The 15,746-nt window shown below is 46.7% G+C and overlaps 1 protein-coding gene across 1 annotated transcript in view; it reads left to right on the forward strand.

Moving 5' to 3' along the window:
- Positions 1 to 15,746, forward strand: part of LMBRD2 (LMBR1 domain containing 2) — a 1,695,734-nt gene that overhangs the window by 1,439,700 nt on the left and 240,288 nt on the right. Inside the window, exon 14 of the mRNA XM_044069969.1 lies at positions 243 to 346. Coding sequence (XP_043925904.1) covers positions 243 to 346 — 104 coding nt within the window. The remainder of the gene's footprint in view (positions 1 to 242; positions 347 to 15,746) is intronic.

Genomic DNA, 15,746 nt, shown 5'->3' on the forward strand with positions numbered 1-15,746 from the left:
ATCATCCTGGCTGCTGCATGCCCACTCAGCTTCATTTGTTTACCACTGGTATGACTCAGTGCGTCATTGGTATTGATTATTCCTTTGTAAATACATACACTGTCATTGATTAGTCTCTTTAGTTTGGGAACTTGTACTCTATGCAATTATTTTCCTTTTTGCAAATTTTTATGCCTCTCTAGTTTGGGAATGCATACTGTATGCAATTATTGTTCTTTTTGCATATTTTTATGTCTCTTTAGTTTGGGAACTCGGTGTTTAAACTTGCTTGGATTCCAGCAGTTCATTGGGGATAATGAGATGACTTCTGATCTTATAGATGAAGGAAAAGAACTCATTAGAAGAGGTAAGATGTCTTAGACCATTTTATATGTATTTCATGTGAAGCAGATGATATTACATTGCTAATTTCTCCATTGGGCAAAGCATTTTTTAAGAAGTCAGCACATTTCATGAACCTAGTGGATTTTTTTCCCTGTAGGATTGCCTTTGCTGGGTCTGATAGCTAGGATAATAACTGTAAAATTAAGTGGCATTGCAGATGGGTTAGGATCCATAATGTGACCATGCAAGTTATTCTACCACTCAAGTGGTCATATTTGCATAGTAACAGACTTAGTCTCAGTGCTATGTCTTGGATGAGCTGTTGTTTTTATGATTTTAACAGATGCAAATTCACACCAATTGAAGTACTTGCAAAATCAATGAATCAGATGCCTCAAAAGTGCAATACTACATCAATAAACATTGGTCACTAAGGGGAAGATGCACCAGTCTTCCAGCCAGCGGAACCATTTGAGCTTACTGCTGTTGCAAGACTGGAAGACTGGGAGCAAGGTCGTAAACTCACATTAAAAAAATAGGCACAGACTGGAGGAACTGGAGATGGGGGGTAGCACTTTGCTGACTTGCTCACTCTGGGAGGGAATAATTTATGTCCATGATAAAGACTGCATCTAAAGGGGAGCTTGAGCATGCTAACATTTTGTACAGTGATGCATGTGACATACATAGCTCCACCCAGTTCAGGTATACCAAAAAATAAAATCCTTCATGGCATGCAGGACCAGTGTATATGATGCTGCAGTCTGCTTTGTTTAGCTTCCCCTGCCCAAACCACAGCTGGTGTGGCCTTAGCCTTGGTGGATAGTACCAGGGACATTTAAGAATAAATTATGTGGCTGATCAGCTGAGGACTATACAGTGGGTGGGGGTAGACGTAAATTAACCTATACTGCAGCAACTCAGAACACCGCAGCCATTGCTTTTGTTCCTGTCAGGCATTCTTTTTTATCCAAACGTTTAATGTAGAAAAAACAATAAACTTAAGACCGCATTAGTTTCAGTGTCACAAATCTTTCTACAACTCCCTTATATGTAGAAATTTGAATGTACAATGGTGTGTAGATACACATTTTATCATTCAGATGTTTCTGCTGTCTTCTTTCATCAGAAGACAGTGACAAAATGGAAGAGTGCCACCATACAGTACAGCTGTTTCAAAAAAAAAGTTCAGAAACTTTTTTTAGGTTTAACTAGTTGATATGATTAGTCTTCTTCATTCCTCCTCATGGTAGGGTATCGGATCTGACCTTTGGATCCGGCTTGGCCACATTCTACAGACTTTGATCTAACTCTCAATCTCCTTCCTCCTACACATAATGCGCTACATACACCCATGTACCTCAGGTCTCGTTTCCCACTTCAGCATCTGGATTCGGGTCTTGTGTTTTCAAGCTTGTGGAAATTTTTGGATCCTTCAACATCTTTGGATCCAGAGGATATTATTACCATATCACCTCCTTCTATGTCGGATCCAGTGCCTTAGGATCCAAGAGTCCCAACAAAGTCCCTGGCTCACTCTGCTTAGTCTGAACACTTGTGACCCCCCCCAATTGGCTTCATCCAGGTCCTCTAGTAGCTTGTCTGAGGCAGATATGGACAGGATGATGATGTTTCTCAAGGCCCAGATCCAGATGGGGGTAGTCTCATCTCTGCTCCTGTCAGATCTGTGAGCTACTCCAGCCATACCATCAGAAGACCTTCTCTGATCTGACCTTCAGTTTCAGAGATAAAAGTTTCGGGACTGCCATGTGTGCCGGGCTCAGTGCAGGAGAAGCTCCCTTCCTCGATGCCGAGGGTACCCTTGATTATCCCTGTTCCAGTTCTGTCAGAGCAGAGCGAGTCTTGGAGCCATGATGTCGGTGCTGGGTCCAGGGGAATGGGGTTGGCTCCACCTTTGTCCAGCAAGTCAAAATGACTGTTTAAGTGACCTTGTTTCCTCCTCCCACCCCTGGCAGTCCCTTTTCTCTTCCAGAAAGTCTGAATTTCCACTTTTCTCTTTGGCAACAGTTTTAGACAAATTAGTTCTAAAGTTCATTCATCTAGGTTACAGGTGACAGTGGGAGAAAATCCCTCCTTTTTAGGGTGCAATTCCTTATCCACCAGACCAGACTCTCTTATTTCCTCCCTGTCCGTCAACCCATGCAGTCCCAGAGAGTAATAGAACTAGTTCCTCCTTCCCAGGTTAGGAAGGGTTTTTCTTCAAGGATGTTTTTGGTGCCAGTTAAAGAAAATGCTTGTATACCAGTTCTGGATCTTTCTTTCCTAAACTGGTTTGTGGTAGTGCCCAAGTTCAAAATGATGTCACTTCATAACCTGTTACCTCTTCTTCCTTTAAAGATGCTTATAATCACATCCAGTTTCTTAAGGTTTTATATGTCTGGATCATCTTATCAGTTCTCTGCCTCACCCTTTGGACTATCCAGTGCACCATGAGTGTTCAGAAAGTGCCTAGCTGCAGTTGTAGCTCATTGTAGGATACAGGATATCAACATTTCTAAATATTTAGACAATATGCTTATCTTTGTAGTGAGTTTTTCAAAGTGTCATGAATCTCCCACTTAGATGAGAGATCTCTTACAAAAGCTGGGATATCAAGAGGACATTGAAAAGTTTTTACTTTTTCATGCAATATTTTGTTCTTGGGGTGTCAGGCAGACACTTTAGTTCAGTTCAAAGAGCTTTTCTTCCACAGGAAAAAAATAGATCTGATCTGAAGTAGTTTACTTCATTTTGTCTTCAACCTGTGGGTTACAGATCCGTATCGGATCCGAGCCAGCATCCTTTACTAGCATCAGCTTCAAGCTCCAAACTCCTCCCCTTACCCATAATACACCTCCACTGCCTTCCATCCCCAGATCTCTTGTCTCTTGAGCCCCAACTTTGTCAAGTGGGTAAAAACTTTTGAGTTTCTTTTTTCTCAAAAGAAATGTTAGGTAGTGTTAGTATAGGTTCCCCTTTCTCCTCCTCTCGCTTGGTGCATCGAGTTGTAGTGTTTTAGGGTAGTTAGAGTAGTTTTGTACTGCTGTGTTGATTTTTGCTTCCCCCCCCTCAGTGTTTTCTGTGTACGACTGTGGTGAGTGGGTGTGTGTGTGTGCCAGTAAGAAAGAAACAGTTTTTTTTTTCTTAAGTTCGCTTTCTACTGACAGGATGGCTGAAAAGCTTGTTTTCAAGCGTTGCACTGAATGTGGCCGTAAATTATCCCCTGCGGATGGCCACACTCTGTGTGTTTTGTGCTTCGGCATGGCCCATCTGAGTGTAGACTGCAGTATTTGTGCGGGTTTCAACCCCTGCGCCATTAAAGATAGGAAGGCCAAGTTGGCTCTGAAAGGCCTTCTTCCCCTTTTAGAGTCTGTTTCCTTGTCTCCGGCTTTGGTCACAGCAGCTGCTGTGGCCACCGCTCCTTCCTCTCTTCCCCTTGCTTCTCCTCCCTCCCAGGCTGGGACTTAACCTCCTGTACAAAAGCCTGTGGCAGCTGAGCAGAAAAGGGGTAGAGAGAAGGAGAGAGAGCTGAAGGGGAGGGAAAAGTGAAAGAGGTCTCCGGACCTCGCTTCACCTGCAAAAACGCCATGAATCCGTGAATCCCCTCGGCACCGATCTCTGAGGTTCTCCCCGTTGCCAGAGGAGACACGTTCAGTTTCTTGGGCCTCGGTGCCCCTACCTGCCAGGTCGGAGTCCGTGGCCTTATCGAGGTCCACCTGGTCCTTGTCTGATATTGATCTGGATAAAATGATGAAGAGGTTTATCCATACTCTGATCCAGATGGGGGTCTTGCCAGCCCCCCCTCCCTTAGAAGGGGGAGCTTGCTTCCTTTTTTCCAGCCTGTATCTCCTTCTCTTATCTGACCATCGGGTTCAGAGTATTCGGATCCGAGATTGGCTTTGGTCAGGGGGTTGGCACTGATGGTACCTGCTTCCTCGACACCGACTGCTGCCTGGAGTGTATCAGATCCGACCAGCTCGGATCCGAGCCACTCTCGGAGCTGGAGCTTGGGTGTTGGATCTGAGGGAGTAGAACTTTTGTCTTCGGCTCTGACCTTTGTCGGGCCAGGTTCCCTCCCTCAGAGCTCAGTCCACCTTGGGCCTGGCTCTGATTCTCTCATACCCGGGAAGATCGGCCTCCTTATTGGTTTAGTAGTAGGTTCGCTCTCCTTCAGGATTCAGTGTCATAGAAAGGGTTCTCTCCACTGGATCGAGACCCCTGACTGCCCCCTTGGACTCCACCAAGACCCCCTCAGCTCTGTCTATGGTCCCCATCGTTTTACCAGAGGGACAGCCCATGCTCGAGGGGCCCCAGACTGTTCCCCCTGAGGAACAAGTGGCTTGTGAACTCCCCCTGGAGAGCCCCACTGGAGAGGTACCTCTCAAGAATACTTGCAAGAGGAGGCACTTGGACTCCCTGGAGTCCCTCACTGAGGACACGGACTTGGATGATAAAGAAGGTTCCCTTAGGTCACCTCCCGAGGATGTCTCCTTCGGAGACATCATGGAAATCCTGCGCCAACAGGCAGGTTGGTCTGCCCCCAAACCTTCTGACGAGTCCGTGTTCCTGGAGGCTTTCTGTACGGGCCCATCTACTTACTGGTTGTCCCCTCCCGCAGATCTTTTGGTGGATCTGGTCACCTCGTGGGCATGGAAGGAACCGGACACCATGGAACCTATCCCAAAAAGACTGGATAAGATTTTAAGCCCTCACCCGTAGAAAGACCAGCATGGAACAAGGGCTCCCGCGTAGACGCCATGGTTGTAGCAGCAGCCACTAAGAAGGAACTTGCTCAGGAGAGTTCCTCGGTCCATCCTCCAGACCAAGAGTCATGGATGATGGACTGCCTAGAAAAGTGGGTTTACGCTTCAGCTACCTTTTCGATTGGAACGCTGAACTACCTGGCCTATATCACCAGACTCCAATGTGACCTGGTAAAGGAACTGGAGGAGTCTCCCCCCAAGTCCATGTCGCAGGAGTACAAGGCTTCATTCTCCGTGAGGATGGCCACTTTAAAAGCAGTATCTAACACATCCATGCACCTCCTTTCACGTGCTATGGAAGGAACGGCTAGGGCGGCTGGGTCCAGCGTGTCCATGAGGTGCAACGCCTGGCTCAGGTTGTCAATTTTCAGAACCCTTCAAGGCATCCTTTGCCAATGCCCCTTATGACGGCTCTGCACTCTTTGGTAAGACCATCAAAGAGACATTAGTTCAGAGTGAGAAGGATGGGAAGACACTGTCTGCCATCAGGATCCGCTTCTCTAACCCTCAAAGGTCCTTTTCCCAGAACCGGAGAGGGCAAAAGAAGATGTGGTTCCGAAAGTCACAGTATTCCCGGGACACTCAGGGCTCTTCTTCCCCCAGAGGCAGAGGGGGACAGAATGGACACCGGCCCAAAGGTAGAGGGGGTCCAAGGAATTTTGGGTCTCGAGAACCTTTCTCAGACATACCCGGGCAGCAACCCTGAGGAGTTGCCCGACTGCTCTACTCTGGAGGCAGTCAGGGGATGATTGTCCTTGCACCTAGTGGCATGGGAGTCCATAACAATGGACCACTGAGTGCTTCAGATCATATCCAGAGGATACTCTTATCTCCTTTGTGGGTTCCCCCAAATCTCCCAGACACCTGCGGATGTACCACCCATGCAAAGGGAGGTAGCAGCACAGAAAATTTCCAAGGTGCTAGAAAAACGAGCCATCAAAACCAACCTCCCAGATCAGTCCGGATCGGGCTTCTACACCAGGTTCTTTTTGGTGCCAAATAAAATGAAGGACTTGAGACCCATTCTGGACTTCTCTACCCTGAACCTGTCAGTTGCCAAAGAGAAGTTCCAGATGGTCGCATTACAGTTCATCATGCCGTACCTCAAGAGAGCGACTGGATGTGCTTGTTAGAACTCCAGGATGTTTACTATCACATAAAAATGCACAGAAGCTCCAGGAGGTTCCTCCACTTCCAGCTAGGAGTCAATCATTACCAATTTCGATCCCTACCCTTTGGTCTCACCACAGCCTCCAGGGTGTTTACCAAAGTGATGGCAGTGGTAGCAGCTCACCTGAAGCTTCAGGGGATTCAGTTTTTTCCATACCTAGATGATTGGTTGCTCACTGCTCCCACCAGGTGTCTACTCTCCCAAACCAGGGACTATTTCCTGATTCTTGCCCTGCGTTTGGTGATCACAATCAATGCATCCATATCTCTCCTAGATCCTGTACAAGTGATAGACTACTTTGGTGCCAGGATAGACACTTGTCAGTGCAAAGTCTTCCTGACCTTGGAGAGAGTTCAAAACCTGAGGATGCATGTCTCCCTGATCTACCACTCTCATTTCCCAATGGCGGAATCGGTGTTGAGGGCCTTAGGCTCGATGGAGGCGACCATAACTCTTCTCCTGTGTGCCTGGTTACACATAAGAATTCTACAGTGGACTCTAGCTGTACAATGGTCCCTGTTGGAACTGCCATTGACTTATCCAATTCAACTCAGTCAAGTCTGTTGGTCATCCCTCATATGGTGGATGTGCTCTCCAGACATTTTGGAGGGACGACCTTTTGTTCCAGCCCCGGCCCAAGCCACAGTGACCACGGATGCCTCCCAACTTGGGGGGGGGGGCATTGTTTGGGCAGGACAGTCCAAGGCCTGTGGTCCTCTATAGAGACCAGCTTGCACATAAATGTCCTGTAGATGAGGGTGGTCCTTCTAGCATTGCAGGCCCTTCATGCCTTTTTTCCTCTGGGAACAGTTGCTGTTCAGTCAGACAACATGTCAGTGGTCTGGTATATCAACAAGCAGGGATGGACCAGATCTTACTCCCTTTGTCGTGAGGCCATGAGAGTGTGGGAATGGGCAATCTCCACTGGTCACTTTCTCATCGCAACACACATTCCGGGACTGTCCAACATCCTAGAGGACAGGCTAAGTCAGATCATTCTGATGCCTTATGAGTAGTCTCTGAATCTGTCAGTAGCGGAACAGATCTTCAGTGAGTGGGGTCACCCTTGCTGCGATCTCTTCGCATCTCCTTCCAATGCGAAGTGTTGCAAGTTTTTTGCTCTGAACCCCCTGCTGGGGGAGTTCCCCAGAGATGCTCTGGTTCATGCTTTGCCTTCCGGTCTTCTGTATGCTTACCTGGCAGTACCTCTCATTCCGACGTTACTACAGAAAGCTCGTCTACTGGGAAGCAAAGTGATCCTCATTGCCCCGTTCTGGCCTCGCCAGGTATGGTTTCCCTTCCTTTGGTCTCACCTTCTGGCTTCTCTTTGGATCCTAGTTCCCATTCAGGATCTAATTTCACACCCCTCGGGGGTGCCTCATCTGAATCTGGACAGCCTGAAGATCACAGCTTGGCTGCTGCAGTTCCAGTGATTGCTAGGACTTCCTGGACTGTCCTCCTCAGTCAAATCTGTTTTGGTGGCTGCTCATAAGTCTTTGACCAGAAAGGTTTATCGCAGCAAGTGGAAACATTTTTCCTTTTGGGCCTCTCAAAGGAGTTTAGACCCTTTCACGGCTCCTGTTTCCATCATTCTTGATTTGCTAGCTGATATTTTTCAGCATAGAGCTAGTTCATCTACTGTCAAGGTTCAGTTGGCTGCCATTTCTCATTTTCATGTGGGTGAGAATTCTGCCTCTTTAGCCTCTTCCGTACTGTGTAAAGCCTTTATTAAAGGTACCTTTGTGTTACGCCCCCTGGTCAAAGCTCCTGTTCCCCCATGGGACGTTACTATGGTTCTTCAAACGTTGATCGCTCTACCTTTCGACCCTGCTGCTATTGCAGATCTGAAATTTTTATCTTGGAAAACAGCTTTTCTGGTGGCTATTACCTCTGCCAAAAGGGTTTCAGAAGTACAGGTCTTGTCCATCATGCTTTTCACAAAGATAGGGTTTTCCTTAGAACCAATCCATCCTTTCTTCCTAAGGTGGCATCACCAGCCAGTGTCAATCAGACCATCAATTTGCCTGTGTTTTTTTCTAATTTTACTGACAAGATGGAATACAAACTCCACATGTTGGATTTTCATAGACAGTTACAATTCTATTTACACAGGACAAAAAATTTCCGTAAATCTGATCACCTTTTTTGGGGAAACCTATCTCCAAGGTCATTATAGCTAGATGGATTTCTTCATGCATCCTGCAGGTCTATAAGGACAGAGGCTCCTCCAGGTCAGGTGAAAGCTCATTCCACTAGGTCCATGGCTATGTCTGCAGTCTTTTGGTCTAGAGTGCCTTTGGATGATATTTGTTCTGCATCTACTTGGTCCTCATCTCATACATTTATTTCTCATTACAAATTGGATTTGACTTCCAGAAGGAGAGCATCCTTTGGTTCCGCGGTGCACCGGAATATCCTTCCATGAGGGCCTTCCAGGAGTTTAGTAGCTGGGGACTCTGTCCCACAGGTTGAAGACCAAATGAAGTAAACTACTTCAGATAAAGAAGTTATGTACTCACCATAATGTTCCATCTGAGTAGTTGTACTTCATTTGTCTTTAACCATCCCTCCCTCCTTCCCCCGGACCTTGGCATGTGATCAACCTATGGCTGCAGTATAGGTCACAAGTTTATTTTTCAGGTCGGGTTATCACTATAAGGTTCAGCAAACTCGATCTGGGGATGGAAGGCAGTGGAGGTGTATTATGGGTAAGGGAAGGAGTTTGGAGCGTGGAGCTGATGTTAGTAAAAGTTGCCGGCTCGGATCCGATACGGATCCGTAACCCACAGGTTGAAGACAAATTAAGTACAACTACTCAGATGGAACGTTATGGTGAGAACATAATTTCTTTTTTCTAAGCTTTTCCACTCAGACTTCTGTCATTGCAAGGAATACCACAGGATTTTGGGCCTCATCTCATGGCCTCTCTGATTTGCATGATATCCCTGACGAGATTCCACATGAGAAAGATACAATGGTATCTGAAATCTCTTTATTTCCAGCACTGTACTTTGTTTTCAAATCCAGTGCTGAGGTTTGTCAGAAAATAAATCACTTGGAGACAGTAAATTTTCCTAAATCCAGATCTCCCCTTCTCCCCCTCCCTGCTCTACTGCAGTCATTCACTATCAATGCCTTATATTTTGTTTAAGAAGCAGTTTCATGAGGATGAAAGTGCAAGATATGTTGGACATCAAGAACAGATACAAATACATCAATATAAAAGAGATGCTTGCAGTGAGCAAAGCACACAACTCTCTGATTCATCTTTGGTCTCATGGACTTCAAGTTGTTACAGACAATACCACAGTCATGTGGTACATTAATAAGCAAGGAGGAACCAGGTTGTACCCCCTTTGTAGACTGTACAGGTTAGCTTGGGCTATATTTTCACAGCACAATCTTACTGAACAGGCATCCTACATTCCATCAGAGCAGGACTGTGTGGTAGATAAGCTGAGTAGGACAAGGCCAGACCCTCACAAATGGAAAGTAGATGGGGGGGGGGGGGGTCTTCCTAGATTTGATCCATCTCTAGGGAGTTCCTCAAGTAGACCTATTTGCATCCTCTCTGAACATGCTCCAGGACTCTGTGCAAGAAGGCTTGGAAAACAGACACACTTTCCACTGATATCCAGGGTCCTTTTGAAGATTATAAGGAATTCCCAGGATCATTGTGGTGACTACCTTCTGGCTCAGACAGCAGTGGTTCTTTCTTTTTTTGGAAATGGCTAGGGCAATTACTACAAGCTTCCTCATAGAATGGATATACTCATGCAAGATCATAGGTGTTTTGATACACCCTGACCTTGGTTAGCTTCAACTAATTGCATGGGTGATAGGGTCTTAATTCACTTAAGGCACCTGTTTACTGAGGACGTGCAGCAGGAACTAGTGGAGACAAGAAAGATTGCCACTAGAAAATCATATATTAGGAAATGAAGAAGGTTTTCTAGTTAGTGACAACAGTATAGCCAGCACCCATTCAGAGCTAATTGTTCTCTGGTTTTGCAATATTTGTATGAGTTACTGTCTTAGGTCTTTTGTACTCCTTCATGAAGGTTAATTTATCAGACATTTCAGCATGTCTGCCCATGGATCCTCCCATGCATTCTGATGTCAGAATGTTCTTGAAAAGGGTTTTCCATAAAAGGCTTCCAAGAAAACTAGTGACCCCTCCTTGGGATCTTAATTTTGTTTTAGAGAAGCTAACGCTTGTTCCATTTGTATCAGCTAAACTGACTGACCTGAGGTTCTTAACATAGAAAACAGTTTTATTGTTTGCTCTGACGTCTGCAAGAAGGATATCTGCATTTCAAGCTTTTAGGGTGAGTCATCCCTATCTCATTTTCCACAGAGACAGTTTTTTTTTTTAAGAACTAATCCTTCTTTTATGCCTAAAGTGGTGTCTGAGTTTAATTTGCAATAAGCTATCTATCTCCCCATTTCCTTTCCCGAACCTAAAAATGAGGGAGAAAGGATACTCCATACTTTGTGTATCATGACAAAACTAAATTTTTCACTTCTTAAGATCAGTTGCTCATTTCTTGTGAAGGTGAGAAGGGACAACCTGTGTCAAAACAGACTATTCCAAATAGTTGTCTCAGGCTATTACCTTTTGTTGTAAACTAAAACTTTTCCAAGGAGAGTCGAGGCCCACTCTACCAGGGCCTTTGCTTCATCTGTGGCTTTTTGAAAAGGGTTGGATTCTAGATGCAGCAACTTGGCCCTTTATACATACATGTATAAGGCATTACAAGCTTGATTTCTTCTCTAGGTTTAGATCAGGCTTTGTTAGGACCATTGTTCTGGGGCTGGACTTCTCTCCTTCCACCTCCCAAAAGTAGTAAGCCAGGGTACTCTAATGATATAGATAAGGCTACAGCAACATTGTTCATTACGATGAATGTAGTGTAATTGTGTAAAGTAATCCTAACCATAACAGTAGATGTTTGAATGATCACTGCTGCAGCAGCCATTCTCTTCCTCTATCCTCCTTGTTTTTGGTATGTTGTTTATGTCAGGGTGTGGACATTTATTTATGTTTTTGTTATTTTTAGCACTGTCCTTTCAAGTCTTAGCCTCCCTATGTCTACTGGCATGAATGACCTGAAGGGCTTGGCACCAAAATCTGTCTTTTTAGTCAGTTCAGCTTGAGCTGACTGACTGGGCACATGGATGGTGCTCTAAAGCTTTAGAACCCATCCAGTTGTTATATCCTTTGCAGGATATAACCCATATACCTAAGGCTACTGCTGCAGTGATTATTCGAACATGTTATGGTAAGTTTACTTACACAACTTTATGTACTTAAGTCACTAAAGCTATGGCAAAAGTTGCTTGTTCTTATACGAAGCCACAGACTGTACCAGAATCACTGTCAAGACATTTTGTCTGCCAGTGGTGATTGTAATCAGAGTGCTTCCTCTGTTCCCATCAGTCTCAGAGAAACTAGTCATTTCTGTTTTCTTAAATTAGAGGCAAAGTCTTCCTCTCCTTTCAGCACTCCACTCCATGTCAAGATTGCACTACCATGCCTTGTATTCCACATTGACGAACATTAGCTCAGTATAAACAATTTGGCTACTTCCTGTCTGCATCGTGCTGCTCTAAAGGCAACATGGCATCTTACTTCTTCTTTATAAGCTCACTGAAATCCCCACCCTAAAGTTCAGACTGCTTCACAGTATGTTTTTTTAAGAATATTTTAAGTTTTCTAGAGATGTCGGGAATATGTTGCCTGCCAGGTTTGGAACTATCATTTTTTCAAGAGAAACATAATACAGATCCAGAACTTTTGAAGTAGTGTGTTGTGTGTAACATTTTACATCTGGAAGATATAAACATTGAAGGCATTCTAGAGATATTAGGAGTACATTGCCTGCTAGTTTTAAGGACTCTCATTTCCTAGAGAAATATAATTCAAATCCAGAACTTTTGTAGTTGAGTGCTTTCTGTAGGATTTTGTCAAAAAGATTCAGAGCTTCTGTAGAAAAAAGAGGTATGATTTATTTTTAGTTTTGAGATTCTAGCCTCCAAAGGTCTGATTTGCATGTTGTTCCTTAAATGTCTTTTTTGTTTTGTCTTCGAGAGTTATTGATCTGAAGTAGTTTACTTCATTTGGTCTTCAACCTGTGGGAATACGGGTCCGTGTCGGATCCGAGCTGGCAAAGATTACTAGCATCAGCTCCGAGCTCCAGACTCCTCCCCTTACCCATAATCCAACCTCCCTTGCCTTCCATCCCCAGATCTCATTTGCCGCAATTTGTGAAAGCATCATGTCTCTGAAGCTCCAGTTAGCAGGGTATTTTTCTGGTATTGTAAGTTAATAATGTTAATAATTTTGTTTTATTAGCCCTTTTAGCTTATCGTAGGTACCCTTTCTCCCCACTCACCGCTTTGGCATCATGTGTAGGTTTGTGGTAGTTGTTAGTGTAGTTTGTCTCTGTGTGCCCCACCCTTCTAGTCAGCTTAGTGTGTGGTGAGTGGGTGTGTGCTAAAGTTTGTGGAAAGTCTTTTCTTTTCCTTACGCACTATGGTTGAAAGGGTTATTTGTAAGTGCTGCACAGAGTGTGGCCATAAGCTCTCCCCAGCGGATGGCCACACTCTGTGTGTACTGTGTTTAGGTGAGGCCCACCTTAATGTTGACTGTGCCATTTGTGCAGGGTTCAACCCCTGGGCGTTGAAAGACAGAAAGGCCAAGTTGACCCTTAAGGGGCTTCTTCCTGCCACTGATCCTCCCTCGTCATCTTCAGTTTCAGTCACGGCAGCTGCCTTAGCTGCCTCTCCCACTTCTCTGCCTTTGGCCTCCCCCCCAGGCTGGGACTCAAACTCCCACTTCTAAGCTTGTGGTAGCAGAGCAGAGGGGAGGGGTAGAGAGAGGGAGAGAGAGTTGAGGCCAAAAGAGAAGAGGAAGAGGTCTCCAGACCTCCCGTCACCCAGTAAATCTGCTCGGATCTGTGACTTCCCCGGCTCCAATCTCCGAGGTTCTCCCCGGAGCTGGAGGAGGCACGTTTTGTTTCCCGGGCCTCAGCTCCCTGGGCAGCCAGATCGGAGTCTGTGGCTTCATCTAGGTCCACCCGGTCTCTCGGACATGGATCTGGATAAGATAATAAGGCGCTTTATCCGTACGCAGATCCAGATGGGGGTTGCCAGCCCAGCTCGCTTCCTTTTTTTCAGCCTATTACTCCTTCCCCTATCCAACCTTCGGCTTTGGAGTTCTTGGATCCGAGGTTGGCCTTGGTTGGGGCATCAACGCCGATGATCCTCACATCCTTGACGCCGGCAGCTATCTGGAGCATCTCTGAGCCAGAGCCTGGGGTCGAATCCGAGGGAGTGGAAACTTCACCATTGACTCTGACGTTGTCGGGCCAGGTTTCCTCTCTCGGAGCCCTGGCCACTTCAAGTCCAGCTCCGATTCTCGCATCTGACCCAGGGAGACCGGACTCCTTATTGGCTTCACAGGAGGTCAATGTGGTAGAATAGGTCCTCTGTCGGATTGAGGCCCCTGACTGCTCCCTTGGACTCAACCCAGACCCCCTCGGCTCTGTCTACGGTCCCCGTCGTCTTACTGGAGAGACAGCCCATGCCCGAAGGGGCCCAGACGGTTCCCCCAAAGGAACAAATGGCTTGTGAGCACTCCCCAGAGAGCCCCACTGGAGATGTGCCTCGCAAGCATATGTGTAAAAGGAGGCACTTGGACTCCCCTGAGTCCCTAACCGAGGACACAGGCTTAGATGAGGGGGAGGGCTCCCCAAGGTCACCTCCTGACGATGTCTCCTTTGGAGACATCACAGAGATCCTGTACCAGCGTGGAGGTTGGTCTGCCCCCAAGCCCACCTCTGATGTGTCTGTGTTTCTGGAGGCCATCGGCATGGGCCCATCTAGATTTTGGGTGTCCTCCCTCATGGATCCTTTAGTGGATTTGATCACCTTATAGGCGTGGAAGGAACCTGATACCGTGGAGCCAATCCCCAAGTGCCCCGATAAGGTTTAAGTCCCCCTATAGACAGGCTTTCCTGGAACAAGGGCTCCCCTGTGGACACCATGGTGGTAGCAGCAGCCACTAAGAGGGAACTATCTCAGGAAAGTTCCTCTGTCCACCCTTCTGACTGAGAGTTTCAGATGAGGGACCGGCTAGGGAAGCGGGTGTATGCTTCAGCTACCTTTTCAATAAGGGTGCTGAACTGCTTGGCCCATGTTATGAGACTCCAACCCGACCTGGTGAAAGAGCTGGAGGAGTCTCCACCCAAGTCCATGTCGCAGGAGGACAAGGCTTTGTTCTCAGTGAAAATGGCCACGTTGAGAGCAGTTTCGAATACGTCCATGTGACTCCTCTCCCATGCAATGGAAGGAGTGTCTGGGGTGGCTGGGTCCAGCGTGTCCATGAGGCATAACGCCTGGCTGAGGTTGTGCCAGTTTACCGAACCCTTTAAGGCATCCTTTGCCAATGCCCTTATGATGGCTCAACTCTGTTCGGTAAGGCTGTCAAGGAGACACTAGTCCAGGGTGAGAAGGATGGAAAGACACTGTCTGCTGTCAGTCTCCGCTTCTGTCCCTCAAAGGTCCTTTTCCCAGAACCAGAGATGGCAAAAGAAGATGTGGTTCCGGAAGTCTCAGTATTCCCGTGACACTCACGGCTCTTCTTCCCCCAGAGGCAGAGGGAGACAGAATGGATGCCGGCCCAGAGGCCGAGGGGGTCTGCGAAACATCGGGTCTTGAGAACCTTTCTCGGACAGACCCGGACAGCAACTCTGAGGGGTTGCCCGACTGCTCTACTCTGGAGGCAGTCGGGGGACGATTGTCCTTGCACCCAGCAGCTTGGGAGTCCATAACAATGGACTGCTGGGTGTTGCAAATCATAACCAGAGGATATTCTATGCCCTTCGTGGGTTCTTCAACCCCTCCCAAACACCTCCCGGATGTTCCACCCATGCAAAGGGAGGCAGCAGCACAGGAAGTTTCCAAGCTGCTAGGAAAACAAGCCATCGAAACCGTCCCCCCAGATCAGTCCGGCTCGGGCTTCTACTCCACGTTAATTTTGGTGCCAAAGAAAACAGGAAACTTAAGGCCCATTCTGGACCTCTCTAAAATGAACCTGTCAGTGGCCAAAGAAAAGTTCTGGATGGTCACACTACAGTCCATCATGCCGTACCTGCAAGAGAGCAACTGGATGTGCTCGTTAGATCTCCAGGATGCTTGCTATCACATAAAGATGCACAGAAGCTCCAGGAGGTTCCTCCATTTTCGGCTAGGGGCCAGTCATTACCATTTTTGAGCCCTACCCTTTAGCCTCACCACAGCCCCCTGGATGTTTACCACAGTGATGGCAGTAGTAGCAGCTCACCTGAGGCTTCAGGGGATTCAGGTCTATCCGTACCTGGACGATTGGCTCTTCAATGCTCCCACCAGGCGTCTACTTTCCCAAACCAGGGACTACTTTCTGACACTTGCCCTGAGTTTGGGTATCATAATCAGCACATCCAAAT

This window comes from Protopterus annectens, chromosome 1.part0 (assembly GCF_019279795.1).
Source record: "Protopterus annectens isolate FY-2018-M chromosome 1.part0, PAN1.0, whole genome shotgun sequence".
In the NCBI taxonomy this organism is placed as follows: domain Eukaryota; kingdom Metazoa; phylum Chordata; order Ceratodontiformes; family Protopteridae; genus Protopterus; species Protopterus annectens.